Raw genomic sequence first — 19,939 nt, 5'->3', positions numbered from 1 at the left:
CCCAAAAAAAAAAAAAAAAAAAAAGGCCAGTTAGCCCTGTGCTTTTGACCTGTCGTAAGTGATCCCAGTCAGCTAGTACCAAGTTGAAGGTTAATATTAGTTAATGCTTAATATAAATTTATTGCTCTAGGTTAAGCCTAACGTATATACTTATTCACCCTGCCTGCTACTTTTTTTTTTTTTTTTTTTTGCGGTACGCGGGTCTCTCACTGTTGTGGGCTCTCCCGTTGCGGAGCACAGGCTCCGGACGCGCAGGCTCAGCGGCCATGGCTCACGGGCCCAGCCGCTCTGTGGCATGTGGGATCTTCCCGGATTGGGGCACGAACCCGTGTCCCTTGCGTCGGCAGGCGGACTCTCAACCACTGCGCCACCAGGGAAGCCCGCTGCCTGCTACTTTTCAGTCCATTGAGAATCACTGAAAAAAAGCAGAGGCTTTAGCTTCATCTTTGGCTGATTAAATCCTATTCTAATATTTGTAGTACCAGCATGGTCCTGGGTAACTCTTAGGCCCTAGTAACTGATTAGGCAATAGGTATGAGTTAACTTTAAGGTATTAAACCACAGAGGTAATAAAGATGAGGTACATCTAGGCATCCAATCTTTGTCAGTTCATTTTTTTTTGAGTGTAGAATTTTCAGAAGTCATTAAGTAGGAAATTAAATTGCTTTATATCCCCTAAAATGTTAAATGAAATCATAAGTTGGAACACATCATATGTTTGAAATGACTGTTAACAATGAACAAAACTCTTTTAGAGCATAGCTCTAGCTGACACTGTGAACACCCAGACAACAAAAGGAAAAAGAAGGGTATAGATTTGAGGTATTAAGAGCTTCAAGTTGGAGGACACCCCAGTATGGAAAATAGACAAAGGTTTGGGAAGGGGGCAGTACCTGGATCATTTATACTTACCATGTGCTAAAGTGAGAATGGGCTCCCAAGGTGGGACTTTAGCTCCCAGGTGAGAACATTACCTTATATCACAGTTTTGAACCTGCTGTTGCCTACATTCTATAACTCCAAGATTTCTTTTTTTACACCTTAGTATCTTGAAGAAATTCTTTTTTTGTGGCAGTAGGTCTCTGGTTTTATAGTAGAAATCTTTGGACAAATAAGATTTACTTAACATTCAGCTTTGCTGGAATATATTTAGTCTAAATTGAAGGGTTTCTGTAGTTTCTCAACTTTTATAATTAGAATTAAAATATTTCTGCTTCTTGGGGAAGGCCCAATCCATGTTTCAGACTCCAAAGCTTTAAAAAAAAACATAGTTGGCATTTATGTTATTTAATATGTGTATTTAAAAGAAACAGTGTACAATTTTCCATGTGGAAAAAATGAGTTCCTGCCTTATCGTATACACAAAAATAAATTGTAGATGGAAAATAAAACTTTAAAAATTTTAGAAGAAAATACTGGGCAATATATTTATGACCTCAGAGAAAGGAAGGGCTTCTTAAATAACGTACAAGAAGTACAAATTGTAAAGGAACACTTGGTATATTTTACTACTTTAAAGAAAAAAACCCGTCAATATATTGAAAGACAGAAGCAAATGAAAAGACAAGCCACATGGTCCAACTACTTTGGAATTATCTTATAGTTCACGTGCACACCCTACAACCCAGCAGTTCTACCCCTAGTCAGATGCCATAGAGAAACTCTTGTACCTCTGAACCAGGAAGCATGTATAAGAATGTTTATTGCATTTTCATAATAGCAAAAAACTGGAAATAACCCAGTGTCCATGGACAGGAAAATGGTTACATTCTGGAATAGAATATTGTTTAGCAGTGAAAATGATTGAACTACAGCTACATGTGACATCATGGATCAATTTTAGAAACAAAACACTGAGAGGAAAAATCAGGTAGAAGAAGACTGCATGTAGAATATTTTTACAAAGCTCAAAAACAAAACTAAGACCTCAGTTTGAGAGACACATGTGGCAAAATTACTTTTTAAAAAAATTTTTTATGTTGTGGTACGCGGGCCTCTCACTGTTGTGGCCTCTCCCGTTGCGGAGCACAGGCTCCGGATGCGCAGGCTCAGCGGCCATGGCTCACGGGCCTAGCCACTCCGCGGCATGTGGGATCTTCCTGGACCGGGGCACGAACCCATGTCCCCTGCATCGGCAGGCGGACTCTCAACCACTGCGCCACCAGGGAAGCCCCAAAATTACTTTTTAAAAGCAGAGGAATGGAATTCCCTGTCTGTCCAGTGGTTAGGATTCCACACTTCCACTGCAGGGGGCATGGGTTCAATTCCCTGGTCGGGGAACCATGATCCTGCATGCCGTGTGGTGTGGCCAAAAAATAAAAATAAAAAAAATAAAAGCAGAGGAATGATAAACATAAAATTGAGCATGGGGGTTAGGAGGAGAGGCAGGAGGATGGGCTGGTGGGTACACTGTTAGCTTGAATAATATCAGTGATACATATTTTGGTTCTTCATTTGGACTCATGGGTATTCATTTTATTATGCTTCATAATTTGGTGATTTTTTGGTATGTAACAAATTTAAAAAATCATAATAAAAATGATAAGCCTCAGTCTGGGAGAAGATATTTGCAATATATAAAACTATAAAGGATTATTGTTCTGATGAATCAGGATTAATGCCTTGGATTCATAAAGAATTACTACGAGGGAATTCCCTGGTGGTCCAGTGGTTAGGACTCCACATTTTCACTGCCAGGACCAGGGTTCGATCCCTGGTCGGGGAACTAAGATCCCACAAGCCGTGAGGCCAAAAAGAAAAGCTAAAGAAAGAATTCCAAGGAATCAGTAAGAAAAAAGATGATGCAACTGAAAAAAAAAAAACTAATGGTCAAAGGATCTGAACAGTAGTAATTCACAGAAAAAAGAACTGAAAGGCTAATTAACATATGAATATGCACTCAACCTTACTAGAAATAAGGGAAATGCAAATTAAAACAGCAAGATCCTATTTCATGTTCATCAGATTGGTAAAAATTTAAGTCTGACAAAGACAAGTGTTGGTGAAAGTGGAGCACTAGGAGCTCATCCCGCTGGGCATGTTAAATAGATGTAACCACCTTGGAGGACAACTGGATGATGTCTGATTAAGTTGAAGATGCTCATGATGCAAGACCCAGCAATACTACCCAGTGCCCAGGACATGTTACAAGAATGTTTATTCAGGTGTTACTTGTTATAGTGAAACATTGGAAGCAATGTAAGTGTTTATTTAGAGAAGAATGTATAAAAAACATTGTGACATTTGTATAATGGAATAGTGTACAGCAGTGAAATTGGTGAATTAGAGCTACATGAATAAATCTCAAAATCATAATATGGAGTAAAAACAAGTTTTAGCACTATAGAATAATGCAGTACAGTATGAAACCCTTTATTAAAAGTTGAAATATACAAGAAGTTATATGTCATTTATACAAATATCCATACAAGCATAGCACAGGGGTAGTTATGATTTCAGGGTAGTTATGACTTCAGTGGGGAGAGAAGGATACTGGCTTTAATCATTTCTGTAGTTTTCTTTCTTTTAAAAAGGAATGATCTGAGACAAGTATCACAGATTATTAACCTCTCTTTAATATGGGTAATGTATACATGGATGTTGTATTGTCTGTGCTTTTTTTCTGTACGTTTGCAGTATTTCGTAATAAGTATTTAAGTCCACACAGCTGTAGCTTTTAACTTTAGAAGTTGTATAATATGGAAAGCACTTAGATTAGAGCCTTCCATGTGGTAAGCCCTCAAATGCTGAGCACAGGAAGGCTTTTTGACTGTAATTCCCCTAGTATTGCAGTCCTGGTATATGAGAGTAGATTACTTGAATTTAGAAAATACTCTTCTAAGAACTAGTTACATAAATGTTTCAGTTTGATAAGCAGACATTTATAAACCTTTGACCAATAGGTTATAACTTTAGCTTTTGATAATAAAGTTTCTCTTTATGATTTTCCAAATTAAAGAGGTGGAAAGAGGGATGGTTTTGAGCAAGATATTTAATTTCCAAACCAGGCTCTGCCAGTTAACTAGTTCTGAGGCCTTGGGCAAAGCCGTTTTGGGCGTCAGAGTTTTATCTGCAAAGTTGGGTGAATAAGGTCCTCTTTGCTGAGTTTTGTCATAGGCTCATAAGCATAAAAGGAGTACAGGGCCTGGCACTTACTGGGTGCTCAGTTATGGTACTAGTTGCTACGACAGCTACCTTTGACCTAGTGAATGGTCTCTCACCTCACTGACAAAGCTTTATTTTCATTTTGGAAGTTCTCTGGCAAGCCAGACTTGCCATTAAGCTGCTGGGCCATCCTGCTTATTTAGTTTGTGGGTAGCTCTAGGTGATACTTGTAGCCTTTGGTCTCTAGAACAGAACTCTGGGCACCCATCTTCCTGCTGGGCTTCCTGATGTGTGTACGTGTTTCAGGCCTTCTCCACAGTAGGCACTCCTGACTACATTGCTCCTGAGGTGTTCATGCAGACCGGGTACAACAAGCTCTGTGATTGGTGGTCACTGGGGGTGATCATGTATGAAATGCTCATCGGTAAGTTGCGTGCTTTCAGAGGACTTTTTCTGTGCAGTCAGGAAAGAGTCCTATGTTGATAATAGACTGTTTCAGGTGGGGGTCATCTAAGTGAGCACTTTTCCCCCCTCGTCTTTTAAAGTGAAGTTTCCTAGGTAGAAAACGCTGGGCCATCAAATGTATCCCACTATATTATGGCTCCCTGGCACCCTCTGGTGGCTTTGTTGATCATTTATCATGGTCTTCTTCGACTTTTCCATCCTCTCTATCTAGCAACTCTTTCATTCACTGGCATTTATTAAACACCCATTGTATACAGAGAGCCTTCACTGGGCCGTGTCTTGAGCACTCTACTTCTTAGTTGCTGTCCCCCCTTCTCTCAAAGCCTTCAGAGCATGGACCCCTCGGACCTCTCTCCCTGTTGCTTGGTATATCTGTGTATTTAGGGGACACATCTGTGGGGCTGGCCATATGCCTGAGCACTAGGAGAGCCCATCTGTCCGTGGTGGCCCTGAGTGAATCTGTGTGAATGACTGGTGTGGCATCGTCTGGCTGTGTTGTCTTTGGGAAACTGGACGCATGCCTGTGGAGGCGGATGTGGCCTGTGTAGAGGGCAGGTGGAGTATTACGGTGACTGTCTTTCTCACCTGTAGTTCTCAAAGAGAGGCATGGTGGTCACTTTTCCCAAATAAGGATATTCCTAGAATGGAGTCGTTTCTTAATGATGTTGTTTCATCCTTCGTTTTCCTCTTTGGGAACAGTGAGCCCCGCCTCTGCAACTCTGCTTCTGTCCTCCTTCCTTTTTCCAGCTCCAGCTAGTAGCTGGCTCCCTAGTGGTACCAGAAGCGCGACTTCACTTTGGGTTTAGGAGTTTGGGGGGAAATGAACAATTGGTTTAGATGTTTCCTGGGGTGAGTGGAAATCCTGTCCATATCATGTAGGGAAGGACATAAAGGATCATTAAAGATATATTAGAATCAGATTAAGGGGAATAATCTCAGATTCAAAGTTCTGGGATGTAAAAGCTCCGAACTTCCCTTTTTATTACAGGCTACCCACCTTTCTGTTCTGAGACCCCTCAAGAGACATATAAGAAGGTGATGAACTGGAAAGAAACTTTGACTTTTCCTCCAGAAGTTCCTATTTCTGAGAAAGCCAAGGATCTAATTTTGAGGTATCAGAGAACATTTCCCCTGTCCCCCAGCCAGGCTTTTTGACATGAGTGAATCTGTTTTTTAAAATTTTCATCATTTCCTGGGTCGGTCCCCCCTTCCTCCCATTTCTCCTTTTCTTTTTCTGATGAGACTACTTGAGGTATGCTGAAAGGCCTCTGTCTTTTCCAGATTCTGCTGTGAATGGGAACATAGAATTGGAGCCCCTGGAGTTGAGGAAATCAAAAGTAACTCTTTTTTTGAAGGTGTTGACTGGGAACATATCAGGTATATCCGTATACAAGGTTTCAGGATAATTTCAGAAAGTCTGTAGTTTGCTTAATACTAATTTAGAAGCACCACTACTGGCAAGCCAAGTATGGGAAGAGAGCTTCTTAGAAATTCAGGGTCTTTTCCTGATTTTCATTCATGGCGAGGATTGGGAGTTGGGGTTTCCTGTCACCCATGTGCCACGGGACACGTTGAAGCCAGCAGTCGTTTCCAAAGTGAAGTGAACTTTGGATTCCACGGTGAAAGGACCACCTAAGCATTGTGTTGCACTTGCTTTTACCAAGAACACACCAACTTCTCTAGTGTTAGGAGCCACCAGCAGGACTGTCCCTGCCCCTAGGGTGGAGGCTATCACTGGGAGACAGAGAAGGAAGAGAGGAGTGGAAGAAGGATGGAGTGGGGAAGGGCGCAGAGGGGGAGTGGAGGGGAAACGTGAAACTGTTGCGGACGGGGCTCGCAGAGAGCTGCCAGCGCTGCACAGACCTCCCTCCTCAGCATTCATTGGTTGAGCAGAAGATGAAGTTGTCATCCATTTCATAGCAGTGTTCTAATTCACATGCTTGTGATTTCTACCTTTGCCTTTTAGCCACTCTACTTTGTTGGCACTTCTCGTAGAAGAGGGGCAGAGCCCTGCACGAGGGGGCATTTAGAGGTTCAGTTTCCCTTTTCAGCAGACAGGGCAGGTTGTCAGCGAGAGTGTGCTAACTTTGGATTTTAATTTCTCCTTATTTTTCTTGTCTTTCTTCCTAGCTATGAATAATTGTTACATTTTTATCATCATACTTTTGTTTGGTTGTAGTCAGCTGGTGTGGTTGGTCAGTGGTCATAAGCTTTTCAAAGGAAATTAATGCTGCCTGCCAGTGGACAGTCTTCCCTTGTCAGACCAGGGGTCTTTTTTGGAGAAAGACTTGATTACTTGTGATCTACATGTTTACTAACCGTAGTAATTTTTGGCATGTCTGTTCTTGGCAGAGAGAGGCCTGCTGCAATATCCATTGAAATCAAAAGCATTGATGATACCTCAAACTTCGATGAGTTTCCAGAATCTGATATTCTTAAGCCAACAGGTAATACTACCACTGCCTCAGGCTGCCTTATAAGTGCATTATTTCCCCCAAATTTTGGGGTGATGTTTACAAATCAGGGTAGAGAACATGGAGAGGAACTTCAGGTCTTCAGGCTCTTTGTAAGTATTTTTCCAGTGTTAATGCAGAGACCTTGTTGAATGGAACAGAATGCTGAAAGGCCTCTGTCTTTTCCAGATTCTGCTGTGAATGGAATGGCATTCCATTCCATTCCATGGAATGGCATTCCATTCCATTCCATGGAATGGCATTCCATTCCATTCCATCTTTTCCAGATTCTGCTGTGAATGGAACGTAGTGAATACAAACACCCATATTTAGCCTGCTCAGCTGGATGGATGAACCACACAGATTTGTTCTCCTGTTATTTATTAAATTAAGGGTTAGGTAATCTGAAATGACAGAAATGAGAAAATAAAACTTTAAAAATATTGTGAAAAACATGAGGTTCAGAGAACATAGGCAGGCAAATGTAGAAAATTCGCAGAGTGAAAAATAACTTTTCCCAGGTAGAAGCTGTGGTATGTTCTTCAGAATGTCATGTACTGAGTGTCAGTACTGAGTAGTCCATCAGGGTAAGGCAGTGAATCAACTCTCACATCTGTTTCTTTCCCAGTGGCAACAAGTAATCACCCTGACACTGACTACAAGAACAAAGACTGGGTCTTCATCAATTACACATACAAGCGCTTTGAGGGTCTGACTGCACGGGGGGCAATACCTTCCTACATGAAAGCAGCAAAATAGTTTCCTTGAAATGGGATCCTAAATCGAGCAGCTCTTTGTACAACATCATGGTTTTCTTCTCACATAACTGTTTTGAAAGAGCTTCCAAGAAGTTTATGGAACCTACCAACGTGTCATGGTAAACTCCTGAAATGTGATAGTAAGTGGATTCTCTTCCATAATGCATCTGATGACCTGCAGAACAAAGACAACCATTTTTACTACATCAGCCATTAACGGCTGTCCTGCTTCTTTAGAAGCATCATGAGCCAATTTGATGTTTTAAAAAAACTTGAATTTTCCTAAGTTCATCAGAATGAAGGGGGAAAAACAGCCATCATCCAACATTGAGATTGTAACATATACTTACTGAGTATCAGCCAATTCCTGTGATTTTGTGACATATGCTTGCTACCAAGCCCACCAAGTATTTTTTTTCTTTACAGCTAAAAGTTCCATAGTACTAAGGAAATAAAGCAATAAAGAAAGCTTCAGTAGCCAGCATTCTGGCTGAAGGAAATGATCCACCATTCTGAGTGGGTGATGGTGGTAGTTTCTCCCCAGACCTCAGCCTCGGGCAAGTAGCTTTTTATAGCCTCCATTCATGGTGCACTTTATTTATGGTACTAGGATAAAGACCCTCAGTCCATTTTGATTTCCTTCTACCCATCTGAAATACTCACGCTGCTTTTCTGAGTGTCGATGGGAAGATACCAGCTTGATCCTTTGTTGCTCTTAGAAGGCCCAAAAAGCCACTGGGCATTGCCAAGGAGTCCCGGATCACGTGGAAAATCCTCACTTTCTCTTCACGGCTGTACTAGAAAATCCCTTTGGGTGTTGCCGTGGACTAGCAATACCCACAAGTGCTGCCAAAAGGACCTCGGTTTATTCCTGGGAACACAGCAAGGAGAGCCCAGGCAGAAGCATGAGGCCTCAAACCCTCTTGGCTAAGGTGCTGCTCCTGCTCCGTGTCCAGACCTCCCTGCAAGTGGTGAAGGAACGAGCCCAATACAAAGCGCAGAGCCAGCCTGCAAATCCGTGCGAAGTTCACGCCTCAATCTTTGGTGCAACTGTATTTGTATCCTCTTAGTATTTCTCCTCTCCAAACTTTAAGTAACCATTTTGCCTTGGAATCATGATTACAAATTTTTCCTTTGCAGATGCCTTCCTGGGGGATGGTCCTCTTCACCCTAAAGGGTCATGTGTAGGCCTGGGCTGACCAGGCCTCTCTGCTGTGGTGTTCTCAAGAGAGACCCTCTGAATTTTAGCACAAAGTGCCTTTTCTTTCACAGCTGCCACCGCCTTTAGAGGACTTTTGCTGCATCAGAAAAATGTGGAGGCTCCATATTAATGCATTATTACTTTTAAAAATTTTGATAACTCTTAAAGCATCATTTGCACCTATGTGGTAACTTTGCCTGTTGCAGTGTCATAGCCAAGCCACAGCTGGGAGACTGCTTTCTGCCAGTCTTGAGGTTGTTAACATCAGCTATGAAAGGAAAGTGTGTCCTAGCTTAGCCATTCAGAAAAGAGAAATGGACTATCAGAGTTACAGAAGTAAGTGAAACTGCTTTGGGTTTTAATGTCTTAGAGGAAGAAAAAAGAATATTAGGGAAATATTAACTCTGGATGAAGGTAATGTGTTTCCCCTTATTCTTTCATTCATGGTTTGCTAGTGGAAAGGAAGTGAGATTCTTTTGTGTAACTTTGTAGCTTCTTTGGATTACCAAATAGTTGGGGTCTTGACCCCTATGTGTTTTGCAAGAGTGTGTGGTAAGCATGGACAATGAGAGGTAATGGGAGGGTGGTAGGTAGTCTGTGGTTGGGGAGTGGCAGGGGATAATTTGTTTTTTGGGGGGAATGCCCACATTTTAACTTTTAAATGTCTGAATAAACTGTGTGAAAACAATAGTATAAGTCTGTGGCTCGTAATTCAAAGAGCCAGAGTGTTGATGGCTTCCTCTGACCCTTTTGTCTGCAAACTGTTAAACGCTGAAGACCACCTTTAGGCAAAATGCTTTACCATCTCAGGGAAGATGGGACCTGCTTTTTTGTTCCCTGAGAACAAGTCTTCTGAACTGGAGTTCATGTAAAGAGACTGTCTTCTGTTGGCCTCACGTCTATGCTCTTTTCACCTGGCTCAGTGTTACTGGGCAGTGGGCACTCTTGCAGTAAGTGCAGTTAGGCCAAGGGGAGACCTGCCGACGAAAGTTCTGTAAACTGGTGGACCCTTTATACAACTGTTTGTTTGTAGCTCAGCCCCATTTTTTTTCAGCCTGGGGTTGACCAAGAATCTCAAAAGCTCCCAGGATGGACTTCTCAGCTCCCTGTGTCCACCAGAGCAGGGCTCTGTCTCTGGATGTAGATTTAAGGAGTCTTATGGGTCCCACTTCTTAGCTCCTTCTCTGGGTCAGGAAAAGGACCCTTAGGCAAAGAGGAAGGGGCAAAGACCAACCAGGGTGGGAACTGCAGGCAGAGGTTAGTTAAATGCAGCCTAACAATGTATTGTCGTTCCAAGGCTCATGAGTTTCAAGAAACATGTCGGGAACCACTGGCTCAGTGTTGGTCCTATTCACAGATAATTCTGTGTCCTGTCTCTTAGGAGAAGTTAGAAGATAATAGAACTTGAACTGTACTGCATACTAAAATGAAACTGAATGCTGATGTCAGACTCCTTGATTCAGGAGTACATCAGAATTTTCTTCAGTACCTATTTAAGAATTTCAAAAATAAGAGGGGAATCCTTTGGGATTAATGGTCAGGCTGTGAAATAGCAGATTGCTAATTTTAACACTCATCTGTATAGTGTAGGAATCCTCTGCCATTGATTGCTACTACTATTTCTCTGAATCATTTCCTTGGAAAGCATATTTCCTGGATCACCTTCTCCTGTTACTCTCTCCTGGGCCTCTGTATGTAACCCAAACGGTGTTTTGAATTGAATGCAAAAGGATTCAGTGAATGGTATTTTCCTTTCCTAGTTAGCAACCATTTCCCTGGAATGATCTGTCAAAACCAACACTGACTTAAAAACAAGCCTCCATGCTGCTCTTTAGGCATATTTTCAGAGAAAAACATCTTGCCCACATAATACTTAAGCATTCATAAAATACAGAGCTCAATCCCAGGTACACTGGGGATGCAATAGGGAAGCCCACTGTGGTTCTGAACCACAGATCAGTTTGAGGAGAGAATTCCCAGCCACAAAGTTGGCTTAACAGAATTGCAGCATCAACTATAAAGTTATTAGTATGTTAGTGTTGCTGTAACTGTACTATTAAGCCAACCCTGAGTTGTTGGGAAGCTTCCCAGAGGTGTTAGTAAGTAGCAGTGATTTGGCAGAGGGGAAGGTGAGCAGTGCAGGATTTGGGAGGCTGGTAGGTATGGTCCCGTGCTGTGACAGGGGCGTGGAGCTATGAGTAAGTATTGCTTTCTGAAAAACACTCTCCAGTCACTTTCGTTACTTCATTTCCCTCTCACTTCAGTCCGGTTTCTTCCCCTTGTGTGAAACACATTAGTATTATCCCATGTGCAAAACGTGCTAGTACTAATAATCACTCCTCTGTTCACTGGCGTCCTAACTGCCACATCCACTGGCTTCTCTTCAGCCCTCATCTACCTGACCACCCTGCTGCACTCACCCTGTTGAGTTAAAACAAAAAACTCTGCTCCCACCTCTCTGACTTCCTTCTTTGTAGTTCCTCTGCCACTGCCCAAATGCTGGTGCTCCTCAGAGCAATGCCTTTGCCTTTTTTTCACTCGTGTGATCTCCCCCATACTGTGGCTTCAGCTGCCGTTTTTGTGGTGAGATCTTCAAAATGACCATCCTGCCTGGATCCCTCCCCAGAACTCTAGATCCCATGTAGCTGAGTGCCTATTAGAAATTGCCACCTGGAAGGCCTCTTACAGGTGCCAACTGTCCTTATGGAGCTCCTCTTGCCTCCACACCCTTTTTTCTAGCTCATTCTACCTGCTGTCCAAGCCAGAAATTTCTTACATGATTCCCATCAGTAAACGTATATAATTCTGGGGCATGATTGTCCATCCTACGAGTGTCTTCATCATTCCTTGCTGAGTCCATTGTTGTGGTCTCTTAGCTGACCTTTGTCCCTGGTCCTTCCCCTTTCAAGTCTGTCGTCCTCTCTGCTGCCAAAGAAACTTAAATTTCAAGTCTGATCATGTTATTCTCCTGCATAAAATCCTTCAGGCTCCTGAGGGCTTATATAATGAGACCAAACACCTTTGTCTGAGGTACAAGGGCCCTTCCTTACTCTGGCCTACCTATGCATTACTATCCTCCCCCTGCCCCCACCATCCTCTTCCCTGATGACAGTAAGCAACTAGTTCACCTTCACATCTTTGCTTATACAGTTGCGTTGGCCTGGAATACTTCCTTTTGGATTCATGAATCCAAAACAACTAGTATTTGTCTTTCACGGTTTGGTTCATGTGTCATGTATAGAACCCTCTTGTGAGCTCTCCTCTAATTTTCATAGTAAAAACTGGCTACTCCATCCTTATGCGCTTCCTGAGTGACCTGGACTATTTATGGATCTGTCTTTGTGCAATTATAAGAGCCCTCTGAAGGGAGGAACTGTGTCCTAGTCAGTATGTCCCTGTGACCAAGCAGTGCTTGGCACTGAACATACTCAGTGGGCCATGCCTTCAGAGCATGTTCTTAACCTCTGTGCTGACAAAGGCAGGCCTGCCAGGGAGGCCCTGGCTTACTTCAGCACCCCTTCAAGTTGTCAGTGTCACCAGTAAGCTCTCAGGCCAAGTGTGCTGAGGGGAGCTCAGGAGGCACCTGACTAGAAGAGGGCCGAATCAGCAGAGGATGAGCACGGTGCCCCACAGCAGTGTTTCCCAGGGACCTGCCTGGACCCTGCCCTACCTTCTAAGCTGCCTTTCATGCCTGCCATGCTTCTTCACTTGCTTGAAACCAAAAGTAGAACACAGAAGTTTGTGAGTCATCTTACCTTTCAAATTTACATTTGGTTTTGTGGGGTACTACTTGGTTAGATTTGAGGGTTCAAGGGGTCTTGAATGCAAGTTAACCAGAAACTCAAGAGAGCAGACCATTATGGCTCTGGAACCTGTGAATTATAAGAAATAGCAGGGTGGGAAAAGCACATACAGGCTCCAGGCCAGCCGCGCCCCCGCCGGCTGCTGTAGGAAAGAGCCTCTCCTGGGCAGTCCACGTGCTGCTACTCTCCGTCCCCTTTAACATCTGAGTTCCAATATTATTTTCTGCTAAAAAACAACAACATGGACACAAATGATAACATTTTATTATAGAAAAAGCATCCCAAACATAGGATTTCGTAAACACTGGTAGGTGAACAAGTGCAACTTTAAACACAAAGTAAAGAGGCAAAACCTACAAGCATTTTGCCTTTAAGAGAAAATGTAATGTTCTCCTGCAGAAGTGATCCCACCCAGAGCACAGATGTTGCTCCATCTCCCATAAAGGTATCAGGTTTGCTTTCTGAACTATGCCCAGTTTAACAATTTCAAAATGATGGCAAGAAGTGGCATTGAATAAATCACTGATTCTTAACTTTCTATTGACTATTACTCGATAAAGGCTCCCATCACACTGACAATTTAAAGCCTGTGCTCTGATTGTTTTTACTTAACAGAAGGACCTGCTGGAACACTATCCATCCTTTCTGGACTTATGCCACAGTACTTTCATAGACCTGTATACATTAGGTATCACACGGAATTTAGTTATTAATACTGGCTACTGCATATCATGCAATAAATCCAGCTACTTTCTAGCTTCCTTACTTTTAACTGTCATTCTTTTAATACCTTTTCTCCACTTTGGAGAAACCATTAAGTAATCTCATCAGATACATTTTAACACTGTCTCCTTGCCTGCTCCCAATTCCTTAATGGCAAATGTTTCCTAATCAACAATACATGATATGATGGAGACACAAACTCAGATCCTAAACCTCAAATTCAGGTTTACCTTGGCCTGCTGAGACAGATACCTCTGAATAAGACAGTCTGGGTAAAAACATTCTCTTATGAAAATGTTTCTGTATAAATAGCCTGGCTTACTTATTTAGGCACTTAGGAAAAAACCACCAAACCTGAGTTTCACCTTTTCAATTAGAAATACCTGTTGCCCAGCTGGCCAGTAACTGACTCTGAAGGGAATGACTGCAACCCAACTCTTGTTCCTGCAAGAACTGCGAGGTCCTGTCGCCATGGGATGTCCTGGCCCTGGGAACAGAGCTGCTGTGGCTGAAAGGAGCCACCAAATTACAGTGATGCTGCGCTCCAGGCTGGAAGGGCGTGGGGTACAGAAGAAATGTCCCCTCCACCAGAGGGAACCTGTGGGCCCAGTTTTTCCCTCCGTCACCACCACCAGACAACACCGGCAGATTTACCTCCACAGATCTTCAGCTCACTTGAACCCTAAGGGTTGGGGCTGAAAGCACGTTAACCCAATTTTGGGGGAAAAAAAGACCTGGTTTTTGAAAGCCGGAGGAAATTAATCATTTACATAGAACAAAGTGTTAAGTACATGCCACACTTTCATACCTAGCTTTTTACCTAAGCAATGACTAATAAGTTTTAGAGTGTTAGCTGAGACATGTCTACCCTTAAATGTTATATTAAGCTATAAAACAGAAATTATACATACTTATTATAGTCTACACAAAAGTTAAATTTCCTTTGTGATAGCAAGGAAGTCAACCACAAAGTGTAAAGGAAGCACCATTAAACAATTATCCTGGCTGGTCATGGGTATGAATGTAGTACCAGTAAGGTCAAAGCCAAACCTGACCGCAAACAGCCAATTCTTTTCACGGGAATAAAACTACCCCTGGCTACAAAATAACATTAACCCTAAACATTAACTCTGGCCATCAGCCTTACAAATGGATGCCAATGATAATCAGAATAACTCTGTAGCTGGGGGATGGCTCGGTTTAACCCCTTACTACTAATTTTTCTGAATAAGGAACACAGCATTGATGTCCCCTGTGACACTGGCCCTGGTCACATGCACAGAGGATACACGCCTTAAGAACACTCTTGTTCTTCAAGCCTGGAAAGAGTAGCTGTCAACACCCAATCTGACTTTACCTTTGGAGAATTCTGACTAGGGAGGTCATAAAATGGCATCAAGTAGCTTGCCCTATAGTATCTTGTGGAAATGGAATTTAAGAAAACCAGTCCTGTTCTTAGAGAACTTGAAGGAAACTATGTGTCTCTTTGTACATGCTCAGGATAGGTGATTGGAAGGCCAGCCTCTACCATAAAATGGGAAAGATCTCAAGACACATCTGACTCTAGAATCTAAATTTAGCTCTACTGTTAATAGCCATGGAGACATCAGGGGAGGTGGTTACAGTACCCAGAGGAGTGATCTGGGTCGTCACACACCATGTACTATTAACCCAGAGCTGACAGATCAATCAAAATGACTAGGCCTAATTTCCCTTCAACTCATTCTTCCTTTGGAGATGACATTAGTATGGTTTTTTACCCAGTATGAGCAGCTGATAGGCTATTTCAAAAATTAAAATGTCCTGATACCTAAAAATATTCCATAGTATGAAAAGAATATACAACAAAAAACCCTGCACTGAGACAAAGTCTAGGCAGGTGACGTTTTCCCACCCAGATTCACCCCCAGTCCTACCCACTGAGCTATTAGTCTTTCTACTGAGAAACTGAGCACTTCTGAGAAATCATTGCCTTCATCTTGAAAGCCTTTTAAGCCATATCTAAGGTCTCCTAGCCACACCCACAGCATGCTGGCCTAGGGTGAAGACCTATGGCTTCACACCAGATTCCAAGCCAGGATAATCAAAGTGTGAATTTCACTCCAAATGAATAATCAATTTGTTTAGGGTCAAAAACCTTGAAGCTAAAAGGGTTTCATAAACATTGTTATACATTATCCTTCCTGTTAAAGAATCTGTGAGGTTTTGGATTGTTCATTGCAATAACGAAAAAAAAAAAAAAAACTGAACTGAAGCTCCTAAGAATTTCCTTTGGACATTTTGAATGAGAGCCTGTTTCTTCCCAGATGCAACCTGGGCACAGAGGCCACAAGTATGGTATCTCCACTAACCTCTAATGGGCATCCAATTAGTGCCTGCTTGTAGAAGATAGAGATTGTCTCCTTCTAAGTTTGGTCCCTTTGCTGCTAAGTAATTTGCCTAGTATAAAACCAAATAAAACAAACAAAAGCCAAGAACAGAGTGTAAAGGATGAGAACTGCTTTGCTGAGTATGAGGCAATAGGAGTCTTGACCTCCTTTCCTACTTTTGCAGTTATGCAAAGACTCGGTGAACAGCACCAGATCCAAAATTTTCAAGTTACCAGGGCTGCTGCAAAGCTGGCAGCTTAATTACCAGTGAGTGCTTTTTTATCTCCTGCCGGAGGCACAGACTTACTGAAAAGGACACACATTAATTATGGCAGAAAAGGAAAGGAGCGGGGAGAAGCATGTCTCCTACTTAGTGTGAGACAAACCATGGGGAGGATTGGCTATGGGCATCCCAGTCAGAGAAAAGGCCGGCAGAGGGGCCCACAGCTGCCCCTAATCCTGAAAGTTGTTAGAAGCCATCTGAGAAAGTGGGGCGTTTAGCCGGTCAAGTTCATCCACTTGGGGTGGGTGGTGCATTAATATCTCTTGGTCCTCCAAGACATCTTCTCCAGCAGCTACCAGATTAGTGAGGGATTTGCTCCGAACACACTGGAAATCCACATGGCGACTCTTTCCTTCTTCTTTTTCCCATGACATCTGGATAAAGGGGCGCTGCACGTAATTATAGATCACTTCAGACCGGCCACCAGGTCTCCTCTTAATTTTTTCTTTACAGGTAGGATAACCTGAAATGGGAAAAAAGCCATCATGACCCCAGCAAATTGCTCCCTCTGGTTTCCATACTTCCTTCTTCCTAACGACATGAATTTCCTCCCAAATTCCAAGACTATGTGAAAACTACAGGGAAGTGACCACGTTCTCTGAGGCCCAGCCACCTACATGCTTGCTTCTCTCCTGCTCAGGTTAGTAGGTCTTGTCCTTAGAAGGGAAGTAACAAAAACTGTATCCCTTCTAATGGAAGGGGGAGAAGCCTCCTACTAATTTCAGAAGTCTTTATTTTACTGGCTTCAATACTATAGAACAAAAATCCTACTGGGGCATGGTTACTCTAGTCCTCTAATTCTACTGCTTAGAGGGCAACCTGTATGAGAAGTAGTTAAGAAAATGCAAAATGTTTAAGCCTAAAGAGAAAACTGCGATGCTGCCTAAAATATATGAAAGTCTGTCACAGGGGACATGGGAGAAATCTTATGCAGAGTATATGTCTTCACAGGCTAGAACTAGAAGGACGACAGAAGAGGGAGGAGGTTATCTATTATATATGTGGAAGAATATTCTCGTGGTAGGACAGTTTGATGGGCTGCTGTGGGAAATGGAGTGATCCCTTGTCACTCTGTCCCTGTGGTTTCCAAAGAGACAAAGGAGGACACAGTAGAAAGAGGTTTAATAGATGATCTCAAAAATCTCTTCCAACGTTAAGTTCCAACCTAAGTTGGACACGACGACGGGTTCTGTGAGCAATATTGAGACAGCCAGAGTAGTGAAACACAAGAGTCAAAGACCCATGGAGGGGAGACCAGAATGGCTTCAGCACTCTCCGGGAATCAGTCTCCAATACCCTTCCACAGAGACCACAGGTTGGGAGCCATTGCTCAAATCATTTAAAGCAGTTTTGTCAATATATCCAAACACTCCCCAAAGGTATGTAGTGGAATAAAATGAGTCTCCAAGTTATAGTTTTCAGAAGGACCCTTCCAGATCCCAAAAAGATCCTCACCAAGATTGTTGGATAAACGGCTGGCCCTCCCACTTGGTGAGCCCACGAGCTCTGCTACATTTACCCCCCCAGTGCCTAGTCCTCACTGCTCTTTATCCTGAGGCAGTAAACTGGAACTTATTCCTACAGCTGCTTTAAAGCATTTTCAACTGGAAATAAAATGACAAGGAAATGTAAGGGCAAACTAAAACAAAAATAGGAATCTTCAAACTTGGGTAGGAACGTAGTTTCCATGTGTGTCTATTCTCTAGGCCCTTGGAAGCCAGGTTTTAAGGACTGTGGCCATAGATCCATCCTACTCCATGAGACATGCAAGCTGAATATTGACTGGGATGTTCTTACCTTCAATTCCAATGCGAATGTTTTTCAGGCCCCGTTCCTTTAACACTGTTTTAGCGACATCCCGATTCTCAATATATTTGAAAAATCTATAGAGCTTAGAGCTATAAAGAACTGGGGGAAAAAAAAAATCTGGGGTTAGTCACGGAGTGAATACCTCTGTAAGAGGAAGGAGATGAGCTAACATATTCAGACTAATGACCTGAGCCCTGATGCCAAAAAATCCATATGGATCACAGATTAAATGTTAAATAATAAATCAACCTTAAGAGAGAAACCATACAAGAAATTTTTATAGTCTCAGGGTAGGAAAGACCTTTCTGGATATGACATAAAACCTAGAAGTCATAAAAGAAAAACTGATACACTTGATTACATAAAAAAAAAATCTCTGCTTATCCAAAAACACCAAACAAAACTAAGAAGACAACCAACTGGAAAAATATTTGCAACTCATATTACAAAGGGCTAATTTCTTTGTCTATAAAGACAGTGGTCACAAATAGAGATTTTACAAATCATTAAGGAAAAGACTAACAATCCAATTTTGTAATGGGCAAAAGGCATGATTACAGTTAACAGAAAAGGAAATGAAAATGGCTCCTAAAAAGATGTTCAATCTCATTCATGAAGTGAGAAATGCAAATTAAAACTCAAGTGAGATGCTGTTTTTCACCTATCAGAGTGGCAAGGATAAAAGTTCAGTGAAACTCTGTCTTGGTGAGCATATGGGAAACAAACCCATCATATATTGTCTTGTGAGTATAAACTGGCTCAACCTTTATGAAAGAGAATTTGGCAAATTTTATCAAAATAATAAAAGCACAAAGCTTTTGACACAGAAATTTCATTTCTAGGAATATTATTCTGTAGAGATATACATGTGTGAAAGACTTTGTTTAAAAAGATAGTCACTGCAGCAGCATTTATAATTTATAGCTTAAATGGTCATCAAAAGGGCTGGTTAAATCAATTATAGCACAATCATGCAATGGAATACTATTCAGCCATAAAAAAGATTGTGGAAGCTTTTAACGTAAGACATGATATAGAACAGTCTCTACAATATGGTACCATTTGGGAAAAGAACATGCAATTGCTTATGTATGTGCACTGAATAAATCTGAAAGAATATAAAAGAAACTGAGGAGGGAAACTGGGTAGATGAGGCGGGGTGCGAATAAGACTTTTCAATGTATATCCTTTTGTATTTTCTGAATTTTGAATTACTACCAATTCCAAAGGATTTAAAGTGAAACAAATGGAGAGAAGAATGACACCACCACTTAATGTGCTGCTGCAGTACTGACACAGTACCAGACACCAGCGGTAGGCATGGGAAGTATAACGATGTTCCCTGTGCTCCCCAGCAGGAGAGACCCTCATCCAGGTGAGTGTGCTCATCACCAGCTCAACAGCGACAGTCACACTGGTTCTAGGATTTAGCTGCCACTCTGGGCAGCACATTTCTTGCTGGAAACAGGTACATCATGCAAGGGGCTCCTACTTTGGGAATACTCCTCCCCCATGGGTGGGGGGTGGTCTTCGTCCCAGTCCACAGAATCCTCATCCGTCAGCACGACGATGTGGCATTCTCGCTCCCCTTTCTTGGCACAGCCCACCATGATGGGCAGGATCAGCTCTTCGAGGTAGTGATCAAACTGCTTGTGAGCGCCGTCATTAGACAGTTCATGCAGTAAAGCACCTGGGAGACAAAAGGCAAGTGAACATCCTCTCTGCTCAAATGTAGGTATTACTGGAGTGAAAAGACTATGAGGTAACAGCTGTTATCATTGATAAGGTCCAGAGAAGTGGCCCATTTAAAGGCAGGGTATGTCTCCTACTCCAAGGCCATAATGTTAGATACTTTTCACATTCTACCAATCTCCTCCTGTTTAATAAACCCTGAGCATTCTGATCAACTGTAGTTTTCTTGACATGCAATATCAGAACATAAACATTAATTCTACAAGAGAGAACCATCAT

The 19,939-nt window shown here is 42.2% G+C and overlaps 2 protein-coding genes across 4 annotated transcripts in view; one reads left to right on the top strand and one right to left on the bottom strand.

Moving 5' to 3' along the window:
* The window catches only part of STK38 (serine/threonine kinase 38), a 44,514-nt gene extending 34,845 nt beyond the window's left edge, over positions 1–9,669 (top strand). Inside the window, exons 10-14 of one of the 2 annotated variants that reach the window (XM_007467270.1) lie at positions 4,411–4,528; positions 5,558–5,681; positions 5,851–5,946; positions 6,922–7,016; positions 7,651–9,669. In XM_007467270.1, coding sequence (XP_007467332.1) covers positions 4,411–4,528; positions 5,558–5,681; positions 5,851–5,946; positions 6,922–7,016; positions 7,651–7,781 — 564 coding nt within the window. In that variant the 3' untranslated portion in view covers positions 7,782–9,669. The remainder of the gene's footprint in view (positions 1–4,410; positions 4,529–5,557; positions 5,682–5,850; positions 5,947–6,921; positions 7,017–7,650) is intronic. The other variant, XM_007467271.1, reaches the window with a different exon arrangement.
* Positions 9,670–15,594: 5,925 nt separating this feature from the next.
* The window catches only part of KCTD20 (potassium channel tetramerization domain containing 20), a 26,849-nt gene continuing 22,504 nt past the window's right edge, over positions 15,595–19,939 (bottom strand). Inside the window, exons 3-5 of one of the 2 annotated variants that reach the window (XM_007467269.1) lie at positions 19,461–19,658; positions 17,957–18,067; positions 15,595–16,622 (exon numbers count right to left, since the gene is read on the bottom strand). In XM_007467269.1, coding sequence (XP_007467331.1) covers positions 16,330–16,622; positions 17,957–18,067; positions 19,461–19,658 — 602 coding nt within the window. In that variant the 3' untranslated portion in view covers positions 15,595–16,329. The remainder of the gene's footprint in view (positions 16,623–17,956; positions 18,068–19,460; positions 19,659–19,939) is intronic. The other variant, XM_007467268.1, reaches the window with a different exon arrangement.

This window comes from Lipotes vexillifer, unplaced genomic scaffold (genome assembly GCF_000442215.2).
Source record: "Lipotes vexillifer unplaced genomic scaffold, Lipotes_vexillifer_v1.1 scaffold528, whole genome shotgun sequence".
NCBI classification, from domain to species: Eukaryota; Metazoa; Chordata; class Mammalia; order Artiodactyla; family Lipotidae; genus Lipotes; species Lipotes vexillifer.
Note: the sequence above shows the minus strand (reverse complement) of the source record. Positions and strands in the feature narration are given on the sequence as shown.